This window comes from Lates calcarifer, linkage group LG11, assembly GCF_001640805.2.
Source record: "Lates calcarifer isolate ASB-BC8 linkage group LG11, TLL_Latcal_v3, whole genome shotgun sequence".
NCBI classification, from domain to species: domain Eukaryota; kingdom Metazoa; phylum Chordata; class Actinopteri; family Centropomidae; genus Lates; species Lates calcarifer.
This window is the reverse complement of record NC_066843.1, coordinates 9,994,948-10,022,596: the sequence shown is the minus strand read 5'-3', so window position 1 is coordinate 10,022,596 and position 27,649 is coordinate 9,994,948. Positions and strand designations below refer to the sequence as shown.

Sequence of the window (27,649 nt, the reverse complement as noted above, 5' to 3'; positions counted from 1 at the left end):
TTATTATTATTGCAACTATAAATATTAGTGAAGTTTCCTCCTGAGGGTTCAGATCAACAGTTTAAACTGTTGAGATAAGTAGACTTACACTGCCCCCAAGTGAAAAATCAAGGTAGTGACACTTCATTCATGATAATGCTAGCCAGACCCAGATGGAAATCAGCCTTTTGTTCAGAATATGTAAAACTAGTAATTACCAGTATTCAATTGTGATGGAACAGGGCTCCAACAGAGAGGAAAATTATGAAATAAGCTCAGACCAAGCTGCTTGCTCTGGGTAATCCCCATCTCAGGTACAGATTTAGTTCATTATAACTAGCTCCCATTTTCCCCTTGAGCCAAGATTAGACTGAGGAGAGCCCTTGGAACAGAGTTACATGTTTTATACTATTTTGGCCTTCATGAGTTCAAATCCATCCAAAGCCGAACCTGACCAATTTGTAACTATCACTTGACATTCCAACTTGAATACATTCACAGTCCACTGACTACAATACTAACTAGATAAGAGTGAGTAATTTTACACTGTATGTCCTGATTTGGAAAGGTTTTATTACTGTTGCTTTCCAACACACTGCTATTGTGTTAAAGACTGTACAGTATCTTTACGATCTTGTGATTGTGGTGCACAAATACATATTTTATTTTTCATTATATTTTAAGGGTGTGATGCTTAAAAAATAAAAAAACAGAAAAATATAAAGTACACAGCACAGTTTTCTTCTTTCTTTTTTTCAGGTGAAAGTTATGAAGCTCATTAGCTGATGAGAGTTATAGCCTGACTTGAGTGGACTTGAGTTAGTTGAGGCTCAAATAGTTGATATGAGCTTTGTCACTTATTTTTCCCTGAGCTAAAATGTATTCTTTCTGCCTTAACTGCTACCTTTAATCCTACAGATTAACATTTGTAATATTCAGACCGGTGCTTCTTAACACCAAGGGTCTCGCCTTCATGTCAGTCAAACCTGTGGTCCCAACAGAGACATGTGAGGCCGTTATGGTCAGAGATGCCAGCATGGGCCCCGGTCTCATTGATATGCTTCCTATCCATCCATGTTATTGTATATTCATGGAGCCAAATTGGTTTTGAAGTAGTCCATACTCTTGTACTGTCAGTTACTACATACACCACTAGGTGGTAGACTTTCATTGATGATACGAAGATGAACTTTTACTAATTATACCTTAAAATAAGTACGAGAGATTTTTTTCTGATCTTCAAATTGCAATATTTACTTTCTACTCTTTATATGTCACGCGCTCAGCTAAACATTAATAACAGACAGACGCTTCTGCTCAGGTGATTAGTGGTATGAATGATAGATGCATACATGAGGCAGAAGCAGAACATTTCTCAAAAACAGCTATCAACAATGATTGACATAAGGTAAAGGCAATAACAACTGGGTCCCTGTTGGCAATACGCATATTTCATAAAAAGCACAGCTTTGCACCATTCAGAATAACATTGTTGTAAAAATTTTGGATCGGTTGTATATTCCAGACTAGCTTGAGCGAGTGGTGTTTTTGTCAAGAAAACGTCATCGATGCATCCCCGTGGTTGAAATCCAAAAATCACCCATGCGGAATACGCTGAGTCCCAAATCAAGCGAACCCAACGTGCTTCAAAGTCAACGTAGTGACGTAACCTCTTTGTGTTGGCAAATCACGGTGTACGCTGGGCGGGCATTGTGAAGCTGTAGTTGAGTGTTAGCAGGCTAACTAGAGAAAGAAAGCTAACTAATCGAGAGAGTGGAAGTGGAGCTAACGTTAAAGGAAAAGGCAACTGTCAAAACAGCAAAGGGAACAGAAATTTTAGTGGAGTTATATTTGTGTTAGATGACTACATGAACAGACTTGTAGTTAGTTAGTCAAAGACCGTGTTTGTCAGATGCCCGTGGAGCATTTTGGATACTACATCGATTGTCCCATTTCCAAACGGAAACCATTTCTGGACAGACAGTTCGTGCTAGCTAGCTAGCTAAGTGAATAATCCAGGAGACTTTTCATTGTCACCTAAAAACCCAAACTGAATGTTTTGTCTGTCATGAGTCCGGCCGGGTGCTCCCATGTGAACGGTTATAAGGTGGATAATTGGAAACAAAATCTTCGAGTCATATACCAATGCTTTGTTTGGAGTGGTACTGCTGAGACCAGGAGACGCAAGGTAAAAACACAGGAACTGCAACGTTAGCTCTAGAAACAAAAGTGAAATAATTGTAATGTGGCACATGCAGACACAGAACTTGAGTGCAAATGATGTCCCACATGAAGCACAATCACTGAACGGGGGTGAACAAAACTACGGTCTTATTGAAACTACTCTTGCAGCAGTAATGTTGCTAGTACTAGGGTTAGCCAGCTAGGTTATCACCGGTAAGTTAGCTAGCAAGACTCTGCTTGGCGAACTGCGGAGACTTCTGTGCAATTTTAACCGCAACCCTCAGTTTGTCTTTAGCAACTAAAGCAATCAGCATTCAGCCTATTTTGTCGCAAGCTAATCGGCTAGGTTAGCCGAGCGGCTCTGTTTGGTGGGTGCTGAACAGTTAGCTGGATGGCTAAAGTTGGGTTTGAGGAGAGTTGTGGCCATGGGCTAACATTACCACACCAAATGGACCCATTGTGTCTCTCCACACGTACACACTGGGTCCACAGATTAGCGGTTCGCTCCTGGGCATCCCAGGTCAGTGTTTTTACTGCACTGGTCATTCCCTCAGGAGTTTGGATGCTGAGACGTCAGCCCGTTACTTTATTGCCAATTTCTTTTTTAGCTCATCCCACACCTGCTCGGCCTACACAGCTCCGAATAGCTCTCTACAGTGTGAGGTCATCACTTGACTGTGTTGCAGTTTCTCTCACTTTCCCACCTTTTCTGTTTTTTGTCAGTTTAAACTTGTTTTTTAAATTGTTTTTGTGCCATGATGTTCATTTTAAAAACAACCAGAAGCGTCATTTTTACTGTGGATTAGCAACAATTTGTAGGTTGCTTGATTGTTGTCACAAGAAATCCATGCCTCTCTTACATATGTCATACATTTTTATGTCGTTGTGCTAAAATAGGTGCGTCAGAGTGATGCAGGATGGACAGAGCTGGTGAGTTGATGCTTATTCCCTCCTCATCTTCACTGACATACTGTAGGTAGTTCAGAAGAATAAGAGCTGGCTTGCTTTCTCTCCTCTTGCTCACCTACCTGTGTGCCTCAGTGCCTTTTCATTTAATGGACTGAATTTTAGATGTAAACCTATGTAGCGGAAGAATTCTGCCCCATTCTTGTGTCTGCTGTGATACACTGTTACAGCCAGTAAGGCTACCTGGTGGGAGGGTGAACTGTGAGCAGAACAACCAAGAGCGTAATTCAGTCACATTGCGGGCATGTCAAAGCAAATAGCTAGTGCAAAATGGTCAATGACCCTTTCGTTTATACAGTGCTGGATTGAAATGCTTCAGTTTGAGTGCGGTGCTTACATTACTTTTTAAAAAAGCTTTTTACACCCTGAAGTGTATCAGAAGTACAAAGTGCAAGAGATCATCTGAAAATGTGTGAGACAGTCTTAAAAGGTTATCAGACAGTGTAGTGGGCGACACTGCAGCATGAATGAATATTAATTTTGACTGTCTAGTTTTCTTCTCACTCTGTACCTCATAGGAATGTAATCAACAGGAGCTTAGTCAGTCTGTCATGGAAATAAAACTGGTAAGGGGTGCTTTCTAATGCTCACTTCATGGTGGTTTACAATGTTCTGCCTGGCCTCCTAGGTGTGTTGAGCTGTTTGCCAATATGATCTCTTCCATGACAAGCAGTTTTTCACCTTAGATTTACCTCTGACAAGAACCTGTTATGTCCTTACCATGTTAAGAGAAATGCAGTGACAATTTGTGAGAGGTATGATGATATTTCTCTTCCCTGTTTTGCTACCATGCCCTGTAGTGAGTGGCATGCTGCATCAGTCCTCCAGGTTTGAAGCCCATTAGTTGTCATAACCCTCAAGGTTAGATAGCATTCAAAGACAATTTTACATTTAAACCATTCGGGTTGTGCTGGCATTGGTAGTTTCGGACTGGATTACATAGAATTTTTATGCTCTGTCATTCATCAGTCCATGTCATCTGTCAGTGGGGGCTTTGTTTTTCATACAAATGAGCACCATCTAGTTCCTCTCACATGCCACTGCGTCACAACACACCCATGGCCTTGGAATCTTGAAGTAATCTTACATAACTGACAATAGGCCCTGCTAAGTTTCTGTCACTGAAAAACTGCTGTGTAATACCATACTGTATCAAATACTGACATTTTTAGTTTTACAGTTTTGGCTGTGCTAGTGTTGGAAATATTGCTATGCAAAGATTGTGCCCAGAAAGTGGTCGTGCTGTTGTTTTTCTGAATTCAGTTGTTGACAAACTGAATTGTTTGGCAGTCAGCATTGAAAGTCAGTTATTCTTATGAGATCCATGCTTTTAACTTTGTGTGTTATTTTGCTGACCAAACAGCTGTCCAACATCTGTTAAGGTGTGTACCTGGTGGTTCTGCTTTGCTCATCTGCACCCAGACACTGGTGGTCAAGGTGACTGATATGGAGGAAATAACAGTGGCTCCCTACTGTCTAATTGCCCTCCAGGAAGTTTATGTGAGAGAATGAGTCTTGTGCCACAGACCACCTTCCCTGAGCTTCTTTACCTCCTAACTAATCTGACATGCAGAGTAGGTGTAGTGCTGCTCCAGTGGTACACAGACTGTGTATTCTCATGAGATGAGGCAAGGCAGGCTTGGTTTTTGTGCAGCTCTGATTCATGACTTAGCTGGCTAAGATTCCTTTAACATCACATCCTGGTATCTTAACATTGTAGAACAGATATAAATACAAAGCCTGCACCTGTCCTTGGCTATCCTGAAATGTGTATTTGAATAAATGACAGTGGCATAGAGGTACTCAGGTTAGTATGGTTGCAACAACAGCTTTATCACTGCCCTGCTCACTGCTTACTACATATAGTACAGTAGTGGCAAAAAACAGGGTAAGCACTGTAATTGAAAGACATTGTCATTCAGTGACTGAGGGATACAGGAAATGTATTTTGACATTATATTCAGACTTTCTTTTTACTAGCCAGAACCTTTTATCCTGAATTGCTGTTTTTCACCTCCTCTTTTTTCCCTCATGCCTTTTTTCCCTTTTCTGTTGTCTGTCCTCAGCAGCCTCCCTGCAAGCTGTCATCCTCTCTACCTCAAGCTAAAATCAATTCCCAGGCGATGTGCAGGAACATTGGTGGAAAATCTGTCACCTGCTCTGCATGCACAATCTAAACCCCACATGGGTAACCAATGGCTGAATGAATGCCATCGTTATGATTTCCAAAGATGACACTGCTGCCCATTGTGGCTTGGGATCTCTTATCTTTTATTCAGAGACATTAGGATATTAATTCTTTTGGCAGGTTAGTCTTCAACGAAATGCCCCATGAAATGCACACAAGGGTCACCTATAAATTATGAGTTTAACTTGGTGACAGATTTGATATTGTCATGGAGTCCTTCAGGTCTTTTGCATAAACATGTCTTAATTGTCTTTGGCACGCAAACACTTATTATACCTAAATCATTCTATAATTGTATATGACACAAATGCTCTATGGAGAAAACAATTAAATGCAAATTGAGCAGTGTATTAAAGATGTCCCACTAGGGGAGATGGCAAGCATAAACAAATATGCAATAATGTTTTCCCTTCTGTTGTTAGTCTGGATTCAGTGGGCATTGAATCCAGACTAACAACTTTTACATGTTTTTCTTTAGCGCTTCTGTCCTTTGTGATATTCTGTTCTGGTTGAGGTGTGCTACACGTCGAGGGCTGTCAGTTAGAAGGAAGGGTCTGATTAGCCATGCCACATAGCCACAGGGGCTACACACAATATAAACTGTCAGTTTGTGTCGTGTCACAAAAACTGGCTCCATTTCAGAGGAGGAACTATTGTTCTGATCTACTTCCTCCCTCTAGCTTCCTGGATCCTTATTTTGAGTCCTGTCTGTTCATCTATTATTTCTGTGTTGTGATATTTAGTGAGTGATTGCTTGACACGTGAGCCTTAGTTTGCTTTGGTCTGAACAGATTTCTAATGTTTCCTCTCTTAATTGAGATTCATGTCCCAACAGATTGCCAATTGCCAGTTAAGCAGATTTGCACAGAAGGATGTCAGCATGGCTCGTATATAGAAACCTGCCCTTGCTTTTAACAGTTGAATTCATTCCTTTTTAGGCCCCAACTCCAGCCATATTCATAATTTATGTTTTGTGAATGGCTGTGGTGGTGGAGGCATGGTGTGAATATTCATGAAGGTCATGGTTATTTATTTTGCGTGCTGCTCCATCCAGCAGGGTGGACTCAATTTACTATCTTTAAGAGAAGGTATTCTGTGTCTGGTAAAACACCGTCACCACGGAGGAATCTGCCATACAGTTAAACCACAGCCATTATATTAGGATGAGTGGAAATTGGATGAGATGAAAGCAGGGTGGGTGGGGTTGGCAGAATTTTACAGCCATAACTGCTTTGAAGAATCCGCTGTCACTTTGATTAAAGGGGTGAGGGTCGTGATTAGAGAGCTGACTGAACTCAACTTTTTTTTTATCTTCTAGTTTTGATAAATCATATATGATCAGAGGAACCATAACCCCCACCCCCACCCCTTTCCCACAAGTTCAAACCCGCTTTCTGCTTGTGATGAGAGAAGATGAGAGAAGAAATCATTTGCTAGATGTTGCTGGGAATTTCAGAGGCAGGAAAATGGATATATTCTCGAGGATGACACATACACTTCCTTCTGTCACTCTTCACCCCCCACCACCACCCCTGCTTCACACACACAAACACACACAATCCACCGAGGCACAGCCCATCCCAGAGAGCGGCTGATTCCTGTGCTGCAAGCAGATCTCTTTGTCAGATCAGTCTCCATCACATCACAGGCCTGCTCCCTGACTCATCAGCATACGTTTGTAGCATCAGGATCCTTTCCTCCAGCCTCTTCATAGCCCTCACTTGTTCCTCTTCCGTGCTCACTCCCACGCTGCTTCTTCCTCCTTGTGCTTGCTTTCGCTTTTCTTGTGTTTGCAAACCTAGTTCAGCCCACGGTTCTTGTTGCCTTTTGATTATCACATTAAATTTGTGCAAAAATTGCTGGTATTGTTTATCTTGTGGTAATTATAATACAGTAGTTAGATTTTTAAAATTACACAAAGCCATACCAAAATGAAATTTCCCATTCACAGAGATTTGCATCTGAATTCTTGGATCCTGGGAAATGTATAGCCAAGCCTCTAGTCCTCTAATTTTCCCCTCTTCATTTTCCACATACCACCGCCTCTTAGACAACACTCGACAGGGTTCGGAGATGTCAGACGTTGGGTTTTGGCCCTCATCCAGGCCTATTTCTTCCATGTCTGTGTGCTTTCTGTCTCTCCCAGGTCTTGTCTAATGTGGCTTTTGGTCTGTCAGTCACTGTGGCTGTGGCTCAGTGACTCAGACTAAACAAATGGCACAAGGTCTGCAACCTCCTTCCAGAGTAATTGTGGGCTTGGTGTGTCACCTTGTGGTGTCCCTTTCACATGCAATTGCTTCCCAGTCTCTGACTATACTGGGTGTGTTGGGCCTCAGTGCTTTCCTTGCTTGTTGTTTATTTCTGACCAGAGATGCTATAAGATAGGAAAAGCTTTGGTACAGCAATTTTTTTGCCACTGACTGAGAGTTTGGTCTCTAACTATGTTTTAGCAGTCTTCCACTAGGGAGCAATCCTGGTCAAGTATATGCAGTGTTGACATAGGCACATGAATGGGATGCTGCATGAGGTTGTTAATTGGCGGTGATAAACCTTGCCTTCAGAGCAGTAATGAATTGAAGACGCATGAGAAACAGGTTGACATTGTAAATAAAAAAGTGGGATTCATTTTCTTTTTGAGGGGTTATTATAGTTTAATACAGCATAAGCAAGGACCACGTAAGCTTATAAGACCTGGTCATGGTTAGTCTTAAATGTGAAAACGTGCGAGTGAGGACAAGCGTGACTTTGCGTTTTGAATATGCTCATCCCCGTGTAAGCTGTGTCCAGCTCTAATCTCAGCCCCTCCTCCTCAGACAAGTTCCCTCGACCGACTCCCTCCTCCACCTCTCTTTCTTTCACTGACCGTTTCTCTCGCTTCGCCCTCCCTTGATCCAAAGACCGTACTTCTCATTTGACTGTCCAAAAGCCTCTGGAAAGACATCACTGCTACAAAGCATGCTGGTCATGGCCTGAGCCAGCCAATGAGGCTGCTGTCCAGCCCTCCCTTAGCACCACCATCTGGCTAATGAGCTGTCAATCACTCTCCAGGGGCCGACCAAGCCCAAAACCAAGAGGCAATCAATCTTTTCTAGTGTGGACACTCCATTATTCCCTATTGTTCAAACCTCGAACCCAAGTGACAGCTTTTCATGGGACTAGGCATTTTGTATGGAAATGACTCTCTGTCCTTGTGAAATAAGGTGAAGATTGCGGCATTAGACCCTTGCAAGTTAATTTATTACTTAGGTCATCTTACTTTTAAAGACTCTGTAGTACACTAATAGCCCCATAGCGCCTCTATTCTGTAGGTGGTGCTTATAGGTTTTCCTGGAGGTAATGCTCAGGGCTTAGTGGACCCTGATTGGTGCCATGGGGCAAAAGAAGTAATCAACATGTGATCTAATGAAATTTTAGTCCAAGGGGACCAGTCAGAGGCTCTGTGCTGTGGGTGTTGGTCACATGCACAGTCCCTCTCTGGTGTGTGTGTGTGTGTGTGCTCTGTCATGGTGGAGCGGTTGTGGGCATCTGGTATCTGCAAGGTTTGACAAATGATCACACAGCCTTTTGTTAAGCTGGAGCTAGACTGTTAACCATCTGTGCAGACAAACACAAACACACACGATCTGTCGACATCATCTGTCCTCTTGCTGTACATTTTTGTCAATGTTCGTACTTGTTGGTGTTTTTTTTTGTTTTTTTTTACTGCCTTGGTCAGTCTACATCCTGGTGCATTAGATTGATGTTGGCTGGATGTTCTTGTGTGATGGGGATTTCTGCAGTGATTCATGATCACTTTTTGAGACAGTGTAGCTAGTTTCTATGTGTGTGTGTATGGAACCAAATCATTCTTTCAAAACATAATGCTCGCTAAACACCAAAACTGTAGCATAAACCAGCAATTTTACTGTGCTTTGTGAGCGGAAATTTTTCAGCTGCCTCTTCTTCTTTTCCCCTACACCCCCTGATCTCTGGGTTATTTAGTCAAGAAACAAGCACAGCCTCTCCCTAATCGAGTCATCTTAAATCACATTCACACGTGCACGCCTATGTAAATCCATCCTATGTGCTGTGAACCCTGCTTTATTACCACAACCTACACAACTTGCACAAACCCCTCCCTGACAAGAAGCCACACTCTATAGGCTGGGGCTCAGGGTTTAGCTATAATGTCCTTACAGCAGCGTGTGACAGTATGAGGCCAAACTACACATAACTCAGATTCATTTGAATGAGGTGGGAATACATTCTCAAAGAGACCACAGAGTCTTACAGAGGTTATACTGAGCTGACAGAGTACAGAAGTGAAATGAGTGAGATTTATATTGTGCGTGTGTCTCTGGGGCTGCTCATTGAGGCTGCATATTGCAGACCAGGCATTGTCATGTGGCGATAGTGGGGATGTAGGTTGGAGCGGAAGGGGGGTTAACAACATCATCCTGCCAAGGCACTGACAGGCTGCAGCCCCACGGGGTCAGTCGGCAGCACGGTTCTGGAGCATCACCATCAGTCTCCTTCCCCAGCCTCCCTTAGCTTGTTCGTATTAAATATAGAATCAGAGAGGCCTGTATGTATGTGTCTCTGAGTACTTATAGCAAATGTCCTCCAAAGTCTGTGTGTGTGTGTATGTGCTTGTGAAGAGATTATTCATTTCTTTTTTATGCATATTTATAGTTTGCTGTTCGCATGTCAGCCATCGTTAGTTTTATTTGCTGTATGACCATGTGTGTGTTTTAGAGGCATGCACAGGCTTATGAGTGTGAGGCAGTGTGGTGAGTCACTGGTTCTCATATAGCCATGCTCTCCACTCTGTATTGACTCTTTCTCTCCTCCCCTCTCCTCCCCTCCCTGGTCTGTTCTATGCAGCAGCAGGAGTGTGCTCAGTAGAGCCGGACCTTTGTCCACATCATAATCGTGGTCGTCATTCTCTCTCCTCCTCGGTTACAGCTCATCACATTACCGGCTCTGTTTGAATATATGAATGCATTAACCTAAATGCTGAGGGAGGAATAATGCAGCCATATTGAAAGAATGCACGAGGAGAAGCTGAGTATGAGGTGCGGCTACTTAATTTAGATTTATATGTATGCAGCTGGATGTAGAACATTGGAGGATTCATAGTTGTCCCTCCTGGGTCATTGTTCTCTTTCGGATACTCACTGCCTCAGTGGACCCACAAAGCTTGTAATGCTATCTTATGTTCACGTTAAAGGTGTATTAGAGACCTGTGCTTCCATCAATCAAAAGCTGCGTACATTAGCGGGTCGTTCCCCTGGACTCTGAGCCCAGCCTAACTGGCCTCAAAGAGTGCATCCCAGATGGGAGATGCACCCCAGCGTAGCACGAGTGAGAGCTTGCTACCTGTCCGACACTTGTTCCAGTCATCTGAGCCAGCGGCTGATCAATAGCTGATCTAATAGAACATTAAAAGCCCAGGGCGCACAGAGACGCAGGACTGCTGACACTGAGGAATAGACAGCCTGTGAACTGTGGGTGCTGGAGCAGAGATAGATTTTCTGCCTGCTAAAGGGGTGTTTGAGGCAGGGGAGGGTGAGGAGGAGGGCAAGGCGTGGCATTGGCAGGGTTTCTTGTTTTTGACTTGGAGTCCTGGCGCAGTGGAGGAGAAGGGGGGATTAATGGCAACACTGCTTAGGTACGATAGGAGGCAACAACAAATCATACATTTAGGATTTCAGATGCAGATGCACAATATCTAGTCTGTCTTTACTTTTTGCAAGTGCATGTAGGATTTCATTTAGACTCTAAAAACCATGTCCTGCTTCACTCTATCCCCTTTTAAATCCTCTGCGTTCCTTTCTTGTCTTTGGATGTCAGAGACACAAGCTCTGTCCTTAAAACTTTAAAGAGCCTGCTGTAGATGTCAGTCTTAATCTTGGTTTAAGAGTCAGCCATTTTGTTTCTTCCCTCTGTCCGTCACTCACCTTTCATCCCCTTCCTGCTCTGGTGCTGCCCCTTCTCTCATTCAGAGCTGGCTGGCTAACAGACCAATTGGAATAAAAACAGAGCTTAGTGTCTGCGACCCTGAATATCCCCACTACTGCAATGTCATCACAATCTAGCCCACGCCTGCTAATGCTCAGCCAAAACACAGGCCTGTCTGCGAGTTCTGCGGCCTATCTGCGGCAGTGCACAGTAGAACATGTCTGGTGTTTCATGAAACACCCATCTCTAGTGTGCCATGATGCAGGCAAATGAACAAGTGAATATTAAATCACTTCTGTGCCTGTCATGTGGTCCTTACAAATAGAGGTCTGTATGGGACTGTTATTTCAGTCTTGCTCCGACCTGCTTGTGCAGAATTTGATAATTTCCGTCCACTCCCACAGATGAGCCATCCCAGTTCTGCTCAGATTCAGGTCTCCACATTAGCTTTTTTCTGTTGACGTGAGAAAAACGTTTTAAGGAAATATAAGCACAGTTGCTCATCTGTTTATTAAACCATTTTTAGAAGACATGTGCTTAGAATGAAGCCTAATTAAATATCATTAAATTAAAGAAAGAAGTAGCTTAAGCTTCAGGCAGTAGAAACCATTTACTGGCTAAAAAAACCCATCATGAATTCTTTTTGTATTTTTGTTGTTTCCCATGGCAAGAGATACCAGATGTTGTGACATCAAGATTCAAAGCAGCAGTGTTGGTATCACTGTTGATATTTATTATATTTAGAAAGAGAGTGAGCAATGGGAACTTTCTTTAGCAGTTTATATGGATGCACACGGTTTATTGGAACATAAAGCATTTATACATAGTTAATGTCACTATATTAATATCAGCCTCATTATTCTGACTGCCCACTTCTAACCACATTAGATTATAAACTGCAAATCCTTTGCTAGCAAGATTTGAGTTGGTACTTGTGGGAACCGCAAGCTCCCAAACAAAGCTTCATAATAAAATTGACCTAAAATGTTGTAGCCTTGGATGTTGAGGTTTTGAGTCATCCTGTGGGTTGGTAAGTGTGATAAACAATGCTTTATTATTCCGCCTTGGCAGTATCAGTTTTAGTAGTGTAGTCATCTCATTACACAGACTGTACCGTGTTATGTGTCATCCAGAGAGAAGGAAATGAAATGAAACTTACTGGCACAGCCTCTTGTATTTCTTTGGTACAATAAGCTTAAAATTCTGTTCAGATGGTGTCAGGTTGCACCATTGTATCGCTAGTTAAAAGATATCAATAGGCAGACAATACAGTACAGGGTTGTTGAGTTCATGTCCAGTAGCTTTAGTTATGTAGGAGTGTGCAAATCTGTCTTACAAGCTAGTTTCACACAGTGTACCAGAAACTGAAAACTGGTAAATCTCTCCAGCCAATAGTTAGTTTCTTATTTTGCGTCTCTTCACCTTTGCTTCACACCTCCTTTCCTTCTGTCTTCTCTCTACGAGTGGGCGACTCATTGCAGCAGGTCTACACCCTGAAAGGCTTTGATTAGATCTGTTTCCTCTCCCTCCATCTCCTCTGTTATTCAATTTATCCCTCTCAAAAGCAGGCAGGCTGACAACTTTCTGCTGCACTTTCACTCATATTACCGACAGAACTGTTGAGACAAAGTGAGTGTATTTTCAGCTAAAAGTCTTTACATTTGCTGATTAACTAACTACTACAATCTGCATTCTGTACATTCCTTACAGTTTCAGAACTGAAGTAGAATCAGACGTATTCCTTATATTACTAGATCACATTTTCACATGCTTGTGCCGCGTATCACAGCCATATCTGCTGTCATAAAAGCAGATAGCCATATATAGCCTGTACGTCTGTGAGGCCTATGCTGCTGTGACCATTAGCTTCAGTGTTGTTGGATGCTTTTAGACTGATACCTGTTATTTGTGGTTGTGTGTTAGATGTAAGAGCTCTTAGACAGCTGCGGTCTCGAGGGTGCTTCATAATGCTCAAACTCATACATGCGCCTGTGCTTACACACAGCACCTGTATCACATTTCTTCCCAGAATTTCTTTACCATGTCCACACTTGTCTAGTTCATTTTTTCCCTCACTTATCTTACTACATTTCCACACTTAAAGTTGGGCACTTGTAAAAGTTTTTTTTTGTGTATATGGTGGGGACCTGTGCTCCTTACAGCACTGTAAAGCGAATTTTTGCAGATTTGCTGAAGATGTCAGATATTCTAATGCACAATTTCTCCGGTCACCTCTGAGTGCTGTATTAAAAGCAGTCACACTCACTCCAGCTGCTGCTAGTGTGTACTTCAGACAGATCCTGCCTGCCTTCTCCAGTGTGCCTGCCAAGCATTAAATCCCATCATGCCCTGCATGTGAAAGATTCAGTGTGGAAATATGTTGTTATTCAGCTGCATTGGATTTGTCAACAGGCCCAGAAATCTTTAGTCTGTCTTCATATAAGGTCTATTCAAGCACCGTGTCCTCCAAAATGTTTGTGTGACTGACTGTGAGATAAAAATCTAACTTGGCTGGCAGGGACTTTTTCACTCTATCTGCCTATGCCACTCTACATTATAGCTCAGGGCTCTGTCCTGCTGCAGAGGACTTTCTCACCATACTGACTTGTCGTCTTCTTCTTCTTCTTCTGTGCTCTCAATTCCTTTTTCCACTCTATCCCCACCCCAACCCCCGGTCCTCCCTTGTGTGTGTCTCTCTCTCTCCAGGCCAAGTCGTGTATCTGTCACATGTGTGGCGCCCACCTGAACCGACTCCATTCTTGTCTCTACTGTGTCTTTTTCGGCTGCTTTACGAAGAAACACATCCACGAGCACGCAAAAAACAAGAGACACAATCTAGGTAAGCTGCACATTCATTGCACAGTATTTATTTGGACAATTGCGTATCTCTATGTTTTAAAAAAAAAGAGCTATCAATACTTTGTCTGATAAAACAATAACACAATTTCATATCACAATATATATCGCGATTATAAAATTATATCGCAATATTATGTAATTTTCCTCGATAGAAGTTTAACAAATGTTCAATAAATGTTCAGTATGGTTCATTTCTATGCTGAGATAGCATGCACAGAGAGTAATTACAAACTGCCAGTAATATCACTGGAAAAGAGGAATGCATTGTGCAGGTTAGGTTTTAGATCAGTCAGGTTAGAGTTTGTCTTTATAATTGTTTTTTTTTTTTATCTCAGATTTGTGAAATATTCCACTGTTTGCCAAGTGCTTTTTCATGTTCTGACCATAAAGAACAGTTAAAACCCACAATCAACAGTCCTGTTTTTTCAACTTTCTCTCAGGAGCAAAAATTAACCTTTAAACTTGAAAGAAATAATGATGTGACATTTCTCATAATAATTATAGTTATTAAGTTATTAAGTATCGCCTTGATATGAACATTTTTATTGTGATCATATTTTTGGACGAATCGCCCATCCCTAGGCTCACTGGCATCACCGTCAGTCTCCACATTCACATGCACCCCTGTGGTCCACTGCAGCATCAGCTATTATCAGTGAAGGATTACAGCATTACTTTGGGCAACTTCCTCCTCGTCTGAGCAGGCAGGGAGCTGAACTTCACTCTTAACTGCAGCACATTACCATTCTGGTGGGAGCTCCTTACCCAGTCAAATGTCATGGGTTTAAACTACGACATTCGCCTTCATACAGCAGCGAGGCAGGGGTAGACATTTGCTAATCCACAGCAACCAGAGAGCCTAGTTTCTAACTCACATGCCAGTTAAGCTAAATAAGACAATGGCACTAATTAGCAAGATTTTGATATTACCCAGACGGGGACAACTATATATGGAAACAGGGGAGATGGTGGGTTGGCTTGGTACTTGTCTTAATGGCTTTAATTGATTTAATGCATTTCAACAGTTTGGTTACACACACATACCCCAAGTGCACGGCTACAGTGTTAATTAGCTTCGAGCATTCCACAGGAGCCTCTCTGACATTGGCACTCTGCTCTTCTCCACCTCTAATCAAATTAATCCAAATTCCCCTGTCTGCTAGACTGTTAGATAGCAAGCATCCTTCTCAGGGCTCCTTTTACATCTTTCTCACCTCCTTTTCCTAACAACTTCATTCTTCTGAACTCCTTCCCTATTTTCTTCCTCTCCTTTTTTTTCTACATCACTCTGGACCCTTTTCATTCTCTCTTTCTTCAACCTTTCTGTCCTCTCATTCTTTGCTCTCGTCCTTCACTCAAGTGAGCAAGATTTATGAATTTCCTGCCCATGTCTTGTTCAGTACTTATAGTCTCTATCTTTTTCCTCTTGCTGCCACTTGTATTGCTCTAATTTTTCTCTCCTAACCGGGTTGCTGTTGTCCAGAGAGGAGCATCCTATTCAGTGCACAGTTACCAAATGTGGCCATGAGAAAAGAAGGATGACATGAAAAGATGATCATGTTTTTTCAAAGTAAATTCCTCTTTTTTTCCTCCCCGCATCATTTATTTGTGTATTCTGATATCACACACACACACACACACACACAAAGAAAACGGCACAGTGATGACAACATAACATACATCAGTCAGGTTTTCTACATGATTTGTTAGCTCACTTTGTCAGTGTGGGTAGCACCAAAAACAGAAAAATGTCCAGTTAAGCTAAAAATAGGTTGTCACGGCAACAGAGCTGAAGTATTGTTGCCGTGGAGTTTGAGAATGGAAGAGGGTGGCGTGTTAGTTGGAAACGCAGGTGGGGGGATAGGAGACAGATACACCAATTCCATCACAGCTTCCCTCACTGTCTTATTATTGTTCAGTCCGAGGCGATGAGATGCAAAAATGTTGTGGTGAGTGAGAAATGCAGGTGGAGGAAGCACTTGTTCTGAGGCTGGCTGCACCAGCGAGGTTGGACAGTAAAATAAAATCCAATATGTATGACTGTGCTGAAAAAAATCTATTTGTAATTATGGTGCAATCTCTCTTTCTCCCTCTCTTTCCCTCCTTCCTCCCTCCAGCGATAGATTTATTATATGGTGGAATATATTGTTTTGTGTGTCAAGACTACATATACGACAAAGACATGGAGCAGATTGCCAAAGAAGAACAGAGGAAAGCCTGGAAATTGCAAGGTACAGCGTTTCGTTTTCTGCCAGAGAACTTAATGCAGCTTATGAAACAAGGCCATCTGATATCTCAGTGGCGTCACATTTGACTTTCTTTGTATCCACAGGCATAGGGGAGAAATACACAACGTGGGAGCCAACCAAGAGGGAGCTAGAATTATTACGACACAATCCAAAGCGGAGGAAAATCACTACGAACTGTACCATAGGTGGGCAATAGACTGCACTGTTCCATCTGCACATCTTAATCAGCACAGTTTTACATCCCTAGACAGTTGTTTGTTTGTGTGTGTGTCTGTCTGTACATGTGCCCAAGGCGCGAGTGCACTGGGGATCACTCATGCATTTAAGTGTGATACCCAGGGTCAACAGGACCAGGCAGCCCCACAGGCGGTGTATTGGGTGGGCAGAGCACAGTGTTCCCTCTCTGATAGCTGCGCACCACATTGGGCCTGAATTTGTCTGTGTCTCTCCCCAGAACTTGTTTTCTCTCTATTGTATTTTCTCAGTTGTCTGTTGCTTTGATTCCTTCCTGGTATCTCCATTTTTGTCTTTGATTTTTTTTTTTTTTAACACTTGTGTTTTTGTTGATTTTTACCTTTCCCTCTGCCCGCGGTCTCCTGCCATCCCTTCACCCCTTTATATCTTCAAACAGCTTGGTCGGTAGCGATGATTGGGCAGTAGACCGAGGACCAGTCTAAAGTGTTTAAGCCCTACTGAGCGCTCTATTCCAGAACCAAACCTTGCTCAATTGAATTAGATCCAAGACCCCGCTGTGTCTCACCTGTTCTACTGGCCATCACTTGAGGACTGTAGCTTTACTTTCTCACTCTAAATGAATCCATTCACAGCTTTGGGGTTTGCTCCAGGATACACACAGTTTTGTTGGCAGACCTGACCCAACACCATATTGTTAACTTTCCAGCCTCACAAAAAAATTAAATCTTAAAGTACTTGTGGCTTTTATGTTTAATAATTACCCAAGTGTGCTCCCATATAAAGCTGCAACTAACAGTTATCAGTTAAGCTGTCAGTTGTTATTTTTTTATTAATATTTTTGCTTATGAAATGCAAAAAGGGCCAAGTTTACTATAACATAAGACAAAGAAAATCAATTGTGAGGAAGTATCCTCACAATTGATTATGTGTAACTCAGTAGAGTTTGACATAAAAGGCTTGAATGGTTAATTGATTACCAAGTGGCTGCTGATTGATTTTCTGTCCATCTATATTGATTATATCTGTTATTCTTTTGGCTGCTAATTCAGGAATCCTCTAATTTTGTTGGTTTATAATAAGCAAGATGACCACAGCTAAAAGTCAGTCAGTCCAGAGAAATGGAGAGCGATCATGTCTTCAGCGGTGATTCAGATCACCCACATCGCCAGCAGTATGAATCAGAAGCGCTGTCAGGTTTAATCTTTGCCATGTTGTTCTCACGCCTCACTTCCTCTCTTCTTGTTCCTGCAGGTTTACGAGGGTTAATAAACCTGGGCAACACATGTTTCATGAACTGTATTGTTCAGGCCCTAACACACACACCGCTGCTGCGAGACTTCTTTCTCTCCGACAGACACAAGTGCGAGATGCAATCAAACTCCTGTCTGGTGTGTGAGATGTCGCAGCTCTTTCAGGAGGTATGATGCCCAGTTTGTGTGTCTTAACTTGTCATATAGGTTTGTTAAATTACACAAAGAGAAGAAATATATTATTTTGGTCAAAAGTGAGCCATAATTTGAGAGTTTTTTTAACAACCATATAATACAGAATGTTCTCTTTCACTGTAACCCACTGCAGAAGGCTGAGTCACTGTTGCGCTCTTTTGTCGAGTCCAAAGAGGGAGGCAGAGAGGAGGGAAATAAATCTGCCTGAAAGGAATGTACAGAGCTATGTACAAATGAATGAGCAGAATGCAGTAATTACACCTTTATTGAACCTAATCAGTCAACACGAATTGTGTTGCATAGCCATTTATAGCCCTTTAGTCCCAGATCTTTGATACAAAAGTTTGGCATTTTACATCTAAGAAACTCATCGGCCCTGAATGTTATGTAATGGCTGCCTGGTCTGCTCCCACACTGCCTCGCTTTTTTCTTACACCCTCTCACTTCCCAGTATATATGGGCCCACAGATGGCAAGTGGTGCTATAATGAGTTGAGTCATCACCAACCCCCCTCCCATCCTCTCCACAACACACGTACACACACACACACACAAAAACACACCAAGAGCCCTGCCCTGTTGCAGCTGGCTCAACTCTTCAGCTTCATAACATGTGAAGGAGATAATGGCTCACCTCCATCACCCAGGGAGGCAGTCATTGATTGAGTATTCTGCAGTGTCTGAGACCGAAAATTCAGGCTCAGTCATATAAGAAAAAAAAAACATTTAAACACTCATCAGCACATACACTGATATCATTCCCAAGTCTCTGCACCTCCTCGCCTTGTCCCCAGCTCTTTACTTTCGTCACGTATTTCCAACCCACCTCCGTATTGCCATCAAAAGCTGTCTTCTGACTCTGTAGACATACATGCACACAGATTTTTAGTTTTGAAGGTGAGAGGCGGGGCCCACTTTGATCAGCCACTCTATCCCCCCTTCTCTCTCTCTCTCTCTCTCTCTCTCCTCTCTCTCTCTCTCTCTCTCTCTCTCTCTCTCTCTCTCTCACCCCCGTTCCCTCCTCATCTTGTAGCGTCTCTCGTTTGTCAGCCACCTTCAAACTGCTGAAAAGGAGCAGAATCTGTAAGATTCAAAAGAGACGTCAGCGTGGCATGTTTTCCCCTCTCACAGCTCAATCAGACTTCATAGCCAGCTGAAGAGAATAAAGTGAGGTGCGTGCGATAAGCTACGTGCTGAAAAATGAGAGCCCTCCCTGGCATTAATGAGCTCTGGTTGGAACTTCATTGTAGCGTTTGCACCCTGCCAACTCTGGTGCTCTGCTCAGCTCTGTTACTTTCTTACCCATATCTCATGACCCTGACCTGGATTGTCACTCACTCCCAATTCCCATGGCAACGCAAAGGCTCTGCAGCGCTTTACACATGGATCTTTTTGCGCCTCACATCCCTCCTTCTCTTAGGGATGTGCTGTCATTAGAGCAGGTGCTGCTTGGTGACATACAGTGAAATTCATTCCTACGTGACAAGACCTATAGAAATGAGCGCTCAAAAGAGTCAGATAATCACCTTGACTGACAGAACATTTTTGTTCTGTCTCAGCAATGAATTATAGACGCAGTGTGGCTCTAATATTGGCAAAGAGGTGATAAAATATAATGCACACAGTAACACCTGGAAAAATAGGTTAACCACCTCTCCTCTTTACCCCTGCCGCCTTTCCCCCCCTCCCATCTTTCTTCTCCTGCTCTCAGTTCTACTCGGGCCACCGTTCGCCCCACATTCCCTTCCGGCTGCTGCACCTGGTGTGGACTCACGCACGTCACCTCGCAGGCTACGAGCAGCAAGACGCCCACGAGTTCCTCATCGCAGCGCTGGACGTACTACACAGGCACTGCAAAGGGGACACCATCAGTAGGCATCACTTAATTCCCTGGAACCAATTACAGTAGTTTCCTCATTGTTCATACTACTTTTAGGGTTAAAATCATATCAAGTTCTCTTTAAATGCATTGAGTTTGAAGGGTTTTACTCTACATTTTTTTTGTAGCATGTGCATTCTTGAGTATTCTCTGTCAGGCTGGGATTACAGCTTGTTGAACTGACTTAATGGGAAACATAAAAAGGACAGTGTCAGCTGAGAGATTGAGAGGAGTGTGTCTGGGACTGTGCCACCTCCTGTCTCTGATGCGGCATGTGGAGTTACACTTTAGATCTACCCAGAGAGCACAGTGCCTTACTTCACTGGAAACATACTGAAGGAGACTGACAATGGTGTGTACCAAGGGGACAGCAAGCAGGAGGGCAGTGTGAGGAATGTCAATAGGCCCTGCTGCAGTGCAATGACAGGCTGACTCACCCACAGACCCTGCAGTAAGGCTTGCTCTGATTGGCTGTAGAGGATTCAGAGAGTTGTGAAGTGGCAGAGAGGCTCCGCTACAGGGGGAATGGTAAAGTGAGAAAGAGGGCCAGGCAGAGTCCTTTAGAGGTGCTAAAGAGGTTGTTGTCTGTCTGTGTGTGTGTGTGTGTTTATACTTTTCTGCTCTCTGGTCCGTAGGAGATGACAATGGGAAGAAGGCCAACAATCCAAACCACTGTAACTGCATCATTGACCAAATCTTCACTGGTGGCCTGCAATCAGATGTTACCTGTCAAGTTTGCCAGTAAGTTTGTGTGCCAGTGTTTGCTGTCCATTCATCTTGATGAAGCATCACATCACCTGCTCTTCCCCTCCTCCCTGTTTTCCTACATTTACTCATTCATCCATCATCCATCTATCCTTGTCCTCCAACACTGTAGTTGCCTCTGACCGCTGGGCTGATCAATGCATACACCACCCGTGCTCCCGGAGTGGGTGAACCACTGGTTGTGTCCTCGCCACTGCTCTTATTTAAAGGCCCAGTCCCTGCGGAGCAGCTGTAAGGGGGGTTGTCTAGACAGCAGCACAACCCAGGCGTTGCCTGCCTGCCCCCTAGAGCTGTCCTGTCAGATTAGCACTAGCACGCTGCACTGAACTGCAAAGCACCTTGCCCGGACTAGCAGGCAAACCTAGCCCAGCTCATTGCAACTTTACCTGCCTCTACAGTGAAAAGAGAGGCTGCTGATGTAGAGCTAGTGATGGTGTCTTGAGAATGAGTCATCATTCTACCATAAATCGAACCTCTTCACAATCATTAATACATTAATACTAATTGATAAGGCCTTAAGCAACAGAAAATGCCTCCCCAAGGCATTCTTCACAAAAATGGTACCATATTGGTGCCATATTACTGCAGGGTTGCTTCTTCACCATCGTAAATGCACAGCCACTTGCCAAAACAGACACCTGCTGGTACTACTGGGTATTACAGCACCATGACTCATCTAATTAACAGTAATAATGTGCGACAGCCCATCCCCTGTGTATATATATTTATGTATACTGCGTGCATTTTGAACTGTAAGCCTCCATTTTGCCCGGGCAGCAGTCCATCACAGTCATTGGACTGCAATAATGCAAATTTCTTATGTAAAGCTAATTTTCTTTGATGTAACACTTCATTGAATTGCAAATTGGCCTGGCAGAACAGCGTGGATATTATGCACATGCACACACTCAATCTCCCAGCTGGCTTAAACAAAAACATGATCAGAATCTACAGAGGCTGTGTGAATTTAAGCTTGTGTGGTGTGTTACCATCTATTTCATCATCCTTTCATCATGACCTGTACCAAGTGACACACAAACCTACACACAACCACACACTATTATTATTGAACGTGATAAATGAGCTCCCTTCTCTTTTATTTTTTTTCCTTTCAGTGGTGTTTCCACGACAATAGATCCTTTCTGGGACATCAGTCTGGACCTGCCTGGCTCATCCACACCTTTCTGGCCCCTCAGCCCAGGAGGGGATGGCAGCACAGTCAATGGAGAGAGCCACCTGTCAGGGTCCACCACGCTCACAGACTGCCTACGCAGGTATACCTTAAGTCTCAGCTGACACCAGACAGGTTGCCTTTTTTTCTGCCTCTCAGGATTTCTTTTCTCTTTTTCCCTTCAACCACTGTATCTGAACTAACTAATCTGAATTCCCGATCAACAAGATTTTGGCATATTTACTAAATCAAAGGTGTTTCTTGTAGAAAACCAACATCAGACACCTTTGATGTACAGTACTACTACAAGCTTTGTTCCTCTATGCTGATGCACAGCAACACTGATGGTGTTAAAACTTTTCTAGAAATAAATCACGTTCATAACATTCTGAAGGGAGAGGAGGCATTGCCAATTTCTCCCTATTTTCTTTCAGTAGCCTTATTTTCTTGCATCCTTTCCTCCACCACTCCAAATTCATGGGTATCAAATGTTTCCACTTGTAGTCAAATAAATTTCATTCATCACTCCACTTGTACGAGGGGTCACATATGCCGTCTGCTCAGGCACGACAACCCTGTTATCCCTTGGATCTCATCTTCTCCCATCACCAGGTTGGCAGAGCAGGTGTGACCTCTTGCATCTCCTCTACTACCTCTCATTTCTCGTAATTTCTTTTCCTCCACTCCTTATCTTATTTCATTCCCTCCCCTCTCCACCTAATTCCTTTCCCCCTGTGCCCTCTCTCTCTACCTCTTGCATTTGTCTCATCCTCCCCCTCTCTCCCTGTCTCCCTCTCTCGCCTCCTTTCCTTTTGACTTTTTTTTTTTTTTACTGCAGCTCCTCACACACCCCTAGTTGCTGCAGCAAGTCTCTTAAAGGTACAGAACTGGTTAGTGCTGTTGCCTGTGGTGATAGAGGTGTTGTCAATACCAGCAGGGCTCTGGGTTGGGTGTACTTACATACAGAGTGGCTGCACCAAAACTCCCCTGGCAGACTTGATGTTTAGGACCCTCAGATATCTTCAGATTAACTTCAAGCCAGCGCTTATGACTAAAAAGGTGTGGTTGGATGTGTGACAAAACCAAAGAAAACATACCATACAGAAACTATAACTGCTCTCTTCCTCTTTCTCCCAGTTTTCACTTCCTCTCTCTCTCTCTCCGTCTTTTTTTTTTTTTTTTTGCACGCATGTTCTCACACACCCTTTCCTCTTCTCTTTTTATTCCAATCTTCTCTCCTCAGGTTTACGCGGCCCGAGCATCTAGGAAGCAGTGCCAAAATCAAGTGTGGCGGTTGCCATAGTTACCAGGAATCCACCAAACAGCTGACAATGAAGAAGCTCCCCATCGTAGCATGTTTCCATCTCAAAGTGAGTCAGCTGGTGACAACGCGCTGCCAATTATCACTTGCTGCATTATCTGTTACTGTCTGACAATTAGATTATTTAAGGATACACTAAGCTTTTATCTTTCACACATCTAATTTTGTCAGTTATCATTCCAGAATTGCAGATACAATAGTGTCTTGTGTCTAGGGCTTTTTAAAAACTTTTATCCTGTTTAGCTCTGATGTTATTTTTATAACCGTATCCGTATATATGTTTATATGCTTCAATACATGATGTATTTTGCCCTGTGTGTATGCAGCCTCACATCTGATGGAGGCAAAGTTCAGATTTTGCAGTGACTTAGCTGTCTGGTACATTGCTTGTGCGTAGGTGTGTTCATAATGTGATTCTGTTGTTGGTGCATCGCCTCCTACTGTGTAGCCCTTTCACAGTGTCCCAGGACACCTATGATTTTAATGACTCGTACAGTCCGCCACTATCCATGTTTTATTTATCATACAGTATTGGAGGCCTATAATGTATTTATGATATTCATAGGAACAGCCTGCTGGAAGATGGTCTTAAATCAATCCAAGCCTGTTATTATCTTGTTATGAATGCGTAAATGTAGGACAGCTGGCGTGGAAAACATGCATTTCCGTTTTTACCTAGATGTGTTGTGTTTCGTATGTTGCAATGATGATGCCTGTTATTTCTAAATCTGTTTCTTCTCCCCTCCCCCACTCCCTTCCTCTCTCCCTTTTCCTCTCTCCCTCTTGCCATTTTCTACCCCTTCCCCCCTCTCTTCTCTCCTCTCTCCCCTCATCCTCCCTCTCCGGCCATCTCCAGCGGTTTGAGCACTCTGCTAAACTGCGGAGGAAGATCACTACATATGTTTCCTTCCCTCTAGAGTTGGATATGACGCCTTTCATGGCATCCAGGTGAGACTCCCGTAGAAGAGGATGTTTTTTTTCCCCCTCACATCGAGCAGCCTCTCAGCTTCTCTATCCATACTTTGAATGTTGTAATGCCAGTGTAACCACCAGCTATGAACACACTGAGTTTACTAAATATCCAATGGCAGCGCCCCAGTTTCTTATTAACATTTTAATGTTTATAAATACACTTATGACCGATACCTGTGTGTATGCAGTGGTTGCACACATCTGCGTGTATGCCAAAAACGATTATATTAAATGCTCCCTATAAATATATATTACTGTCAGTAGAGCATGCAGCAGCAGTCTTGCCCCACCCCTGGTTTTAGCATCCATTCACTTCTGTTCAGAGACAGAAAGATCATTAGTGGTACAGGCAGGGAAGATCTCTGCTTTCATAGATAGGATAATCCTGCCACCTAGTGGATATATGGGTCAGTGTAGCATGATTGCACATGCATGCATTAAAAATATCTTTGTCTTTTTTTTCCCCTCTGTCCTGTCACCTGCAGTAAAGAGAGCAGAATGAACGGGCAGTATCAACAGACGGTTGATGTATTAAACAACGACAATAAGTGAGTACCTTGGGAAACATGTATTACAGCAAACTGTTATACTAACACTCCATTGTCAGCTGTTACACTACAGCACTGTCATCACAGGAGAAATTTCTACTCTAGCACAGCAATACATGCTAATGACCTGAGGCATCCGGCTGTAACTTCCCCAAATTAAATCAATTTGAAGTCTATTAAAAGCTGCTTAGTTTTCTTCATCCATGGCAGTTACAACAGCTTTCATTTTCCAGGACATTTGCTGGGAATTTACTGTCTTAATACCATTGACAGTCTGCTAGTAGTAAAGACTAGAAGCAGAATGCCAGGTGCGCTTGTCCTCTTGTCCTGAAAGAGCAACAGTATGGGGTTTTAGACAAATTAAAGCACCCATGTATGAGGACGACTGTATTAAATAATGTGCCCAATGAAACCAGACAATAAAACAAAAACAAACTTAAAGGAGGATGTTAAGCCGGCTCATCGTGGCTCCTTATTTTCAGGTATTCCTTGTTTGCGGTGGTCAACCACCAAGGCACATTAGAGAGCGGCCACTATACCAGCTTCATTCGCCAGCACAAAGACCAGTGGTTCAAATGTGATGATGCCATAATCACCAAGGCCAGCATTAAGGATGTACTCGATAGTGAAGGGTAAGAATGAAAACAGACATTAGCAAAACAGCAGGAAATGCAGTATGAAACCTGAATTAAACGATTCTGTTTTTCCCCTTTTAGGTATCTCTTATTCTACCATAAACAGTTCCTCGAGTACGAGTAGTCTTTGCGACCACTGACCATGAAGAACCACTGCTTCTAATGAGAGAGCCAAGGGACTGGGGACAGGATGAAACACAAAACACACAAACCTACCTGAAACTCTTTGACTACCAGTCTGCTCCTCCAGCTCTGGAGGAATAATATAAAAAAAGACGTGTGAAATCATGCAACCTTTCAAATGAAAAAAAAAAAACAAACAAGCACTGAGCTACTTCTTGGCATCTACTTGACAAAACTGAATGAAGAGGAGGAAGAGTCGGGCGTCGTCAGTTCCAGGCTTGGGCAAGAGGGAAAAGGCCCCCCACATCCCTCACTCTCTCTCTCCTTTTCCCTTCCTGCCGCAGGGGCAGAGTCTGAGTGTGACTGTCCTGTCATGTCGATTGGGCACATCTGGATTCTTTTTTTCTTACAGTATTCTGCCCCCCACCTCCTCCACTCACCTCCTTCCTCTCTCTCTCTCTCTCTCTCTCTCTCTCTCTCTCTCTCTCTCTCTCTCTCTCTCTCTCTCTCTCTCTCTCACACACACACACACACCACACGCACATGCACACACACACCCTCCATTTCTCTCCCATGGTGCTCTCGTTTCAACTGACCAAGCATTTAACTTAGTCATGACAGAAGACAGGTTGTTGTCATATGCATATGGGACTGAACGCAAAAAAAAGAAACAAAGTAAAATCAACGTATTATGAACTTTGCAAGAACATTTTTAAAGGTATGGTTATGATTCTTATCATTTGTGAATTTAGTTATGAAATACTGTATGAATCTAGTATACATCTATTTTTTAAGAGCAAAGAAAACATGGGAGAGCTTAGAGACGCTGTCTTTGCCAGTTGCTGGGGAAGCGCTGCCATGGAAACTAAACAGATTTGGACCTGAGTGTGCTCATGTTCCATTATTTACTGTGTTGATTGTTTTATTTTTAAGTCTGGTTGAGGGCAGGGAATATCTATTTTTTTTAGCAACTCATTGAATTTTGAGTTTTTGTTTACTCTCTGTTCTTTTCAGTGTCTTTTTTTTGTTTGTTTTCTGTTTTTTTAATTTTCAGTACAGTCATAATGTCCCTCGCTGTCCTGGTACTGGAAATGTTTTTGGACGTATTATACTTTCATTCTTGTGGAATTGTTGGTATAATGATGGTGATGATTAAATTGGTTCACCTTTGCTGTTGATGAATTGTATGTTGAATGTGAGCTTTGGGTTTCATATGGCATTCTGAAGAGAAGACATACATACAATACATGAACTCCAGATGAGATCCTATATTATGTGAGAATGCTGTGGTCTCTCCTTATTCAACACCTTGAATGCTCTGTGCATAACAAAAAAAAGAGAAAAAAAGGCCCGTTTAACAACAACTGCATGCGACTGGGTTCTCATGATCTTATAATATGTGAAAAATTGCCCTCAGTAATGCCTCAAGGCCTGCTGCCCATCGAGACTTTTGTTACGTAGCTTGGGGGTGGGAAGGCGATCATATGAGATACATAGAGGGTGAAACACATTGCACGTATATGGGCACTGTGCGACCACAGCCTGGCTCTGAATCCATCAGTGTTAATCTTCTCCATGGCAACTGTTGGTGGCTGGTGTAGACCGGTGTGGTTCGTGGTGTGTCTTGCCTCTGCAGTGCAGTAAACCCAGTGCTCTATTCAATCAGTATGCTGTCAAGTCAGACTTTAGATAATGCACATACACATCAGGGTGTTGTGGTATGTTTTGTTTGAATATCACCAATTGTGTATGTATTAAAAAAAAACTACAGAATTAAAAAGATATTCACTCGTATAAAATGAGGGCCCTAACCTATCACAAAGTAATGCCACATTAAAGAACCACAACCCCTGGTTGTTGCGCTGCTCTGTAATTGAAAACAAACATGCATATCCTTTGGTCTGCTGCAGAACCTCAGCTAGAGGACAACAGTGGGTTTCTGAACAGTAAAAATCAAAAGACTTGTGAAATGGTCGCGCTATGGTTTTTGATGTATCATGGAGCAGTTAAGGCCACCCAAGGACATTCAGGGACGCAGCTGAAACGAAAAGGAAGAGGAGAGCTTCATTATCCGTTTCAGTGATTAAACTCAGAACAAAACTGGAATGTGTATGTGCTTTTTTTATTTTTTATTTTTTTGTCTCATTCCATCATTCCCACTTCCCTTCGTTAGGAAGTGAAGTGCTGGAGTTTGATGAGTGGAGTTAAACGCTGTCTGTTATGCAGTTTCT

At 42.8% G+C, this 27,649-nt stretch overlaps 1 protein-coding gene across 3 annotated transcripts; it reads left to right on the top strand.

Annotated features, from left to right (window-relative positions):
• The first annotated feature begins 1,689 nt into the window (after positions 1 to 1,689).
• Positions 1,690 to 27,524, top strand: LOC108886135 (ubiquitin carboxyl-terminal hydrolase 22). Of its 3 annotated transcripts, XM_018680811.2 has the most exons (14): positions 1,690 to 2,167; positions 3,061 to 3,093; positions 13,964 to 14,096; positions 16,234 to 16,347; positions 16,449 to 16,550; positions 17,812 to 17,978; positions 19,716 to 19,875; positions 20,519 to 20,624; positions 21,764 to 21,922; positions 23,063 to 23,189; positions 23,997 to 24,088; positions 24,598 to 24,660; positions 25,143 to 25,292; positions 25,377 to 27,524. In XM_018680811.2, exons 1-14 carry the CDS (start codon positions 2,048 to 2,050, stop codon positions 25,417 to 25,419), a joined length of 1,569 nt encoding a protein of 522 aa, XP_018536327.1. In that variant the 5' UTR covers positions 1,690 to 2,047; the 3' UTR covers positions 25,420 to 27,524. The 3 variants fall into 3 exon arrangements, with proteins under 3 accessions (XP_018536327.1, XP_018536328.1, XP_018536329.1); XM_018680812.2 differs by lacking the exon at positions 3,061 to 3,093; XM_018680813.2 differs by lacking the exons at positions 1,690 to 2,167; positions 3,061 to 3,093 and adding an exon at positions 3,113 to 3,135.
• Positions 27,525 to 27,649: the final 125 nt, after the last annotated feature.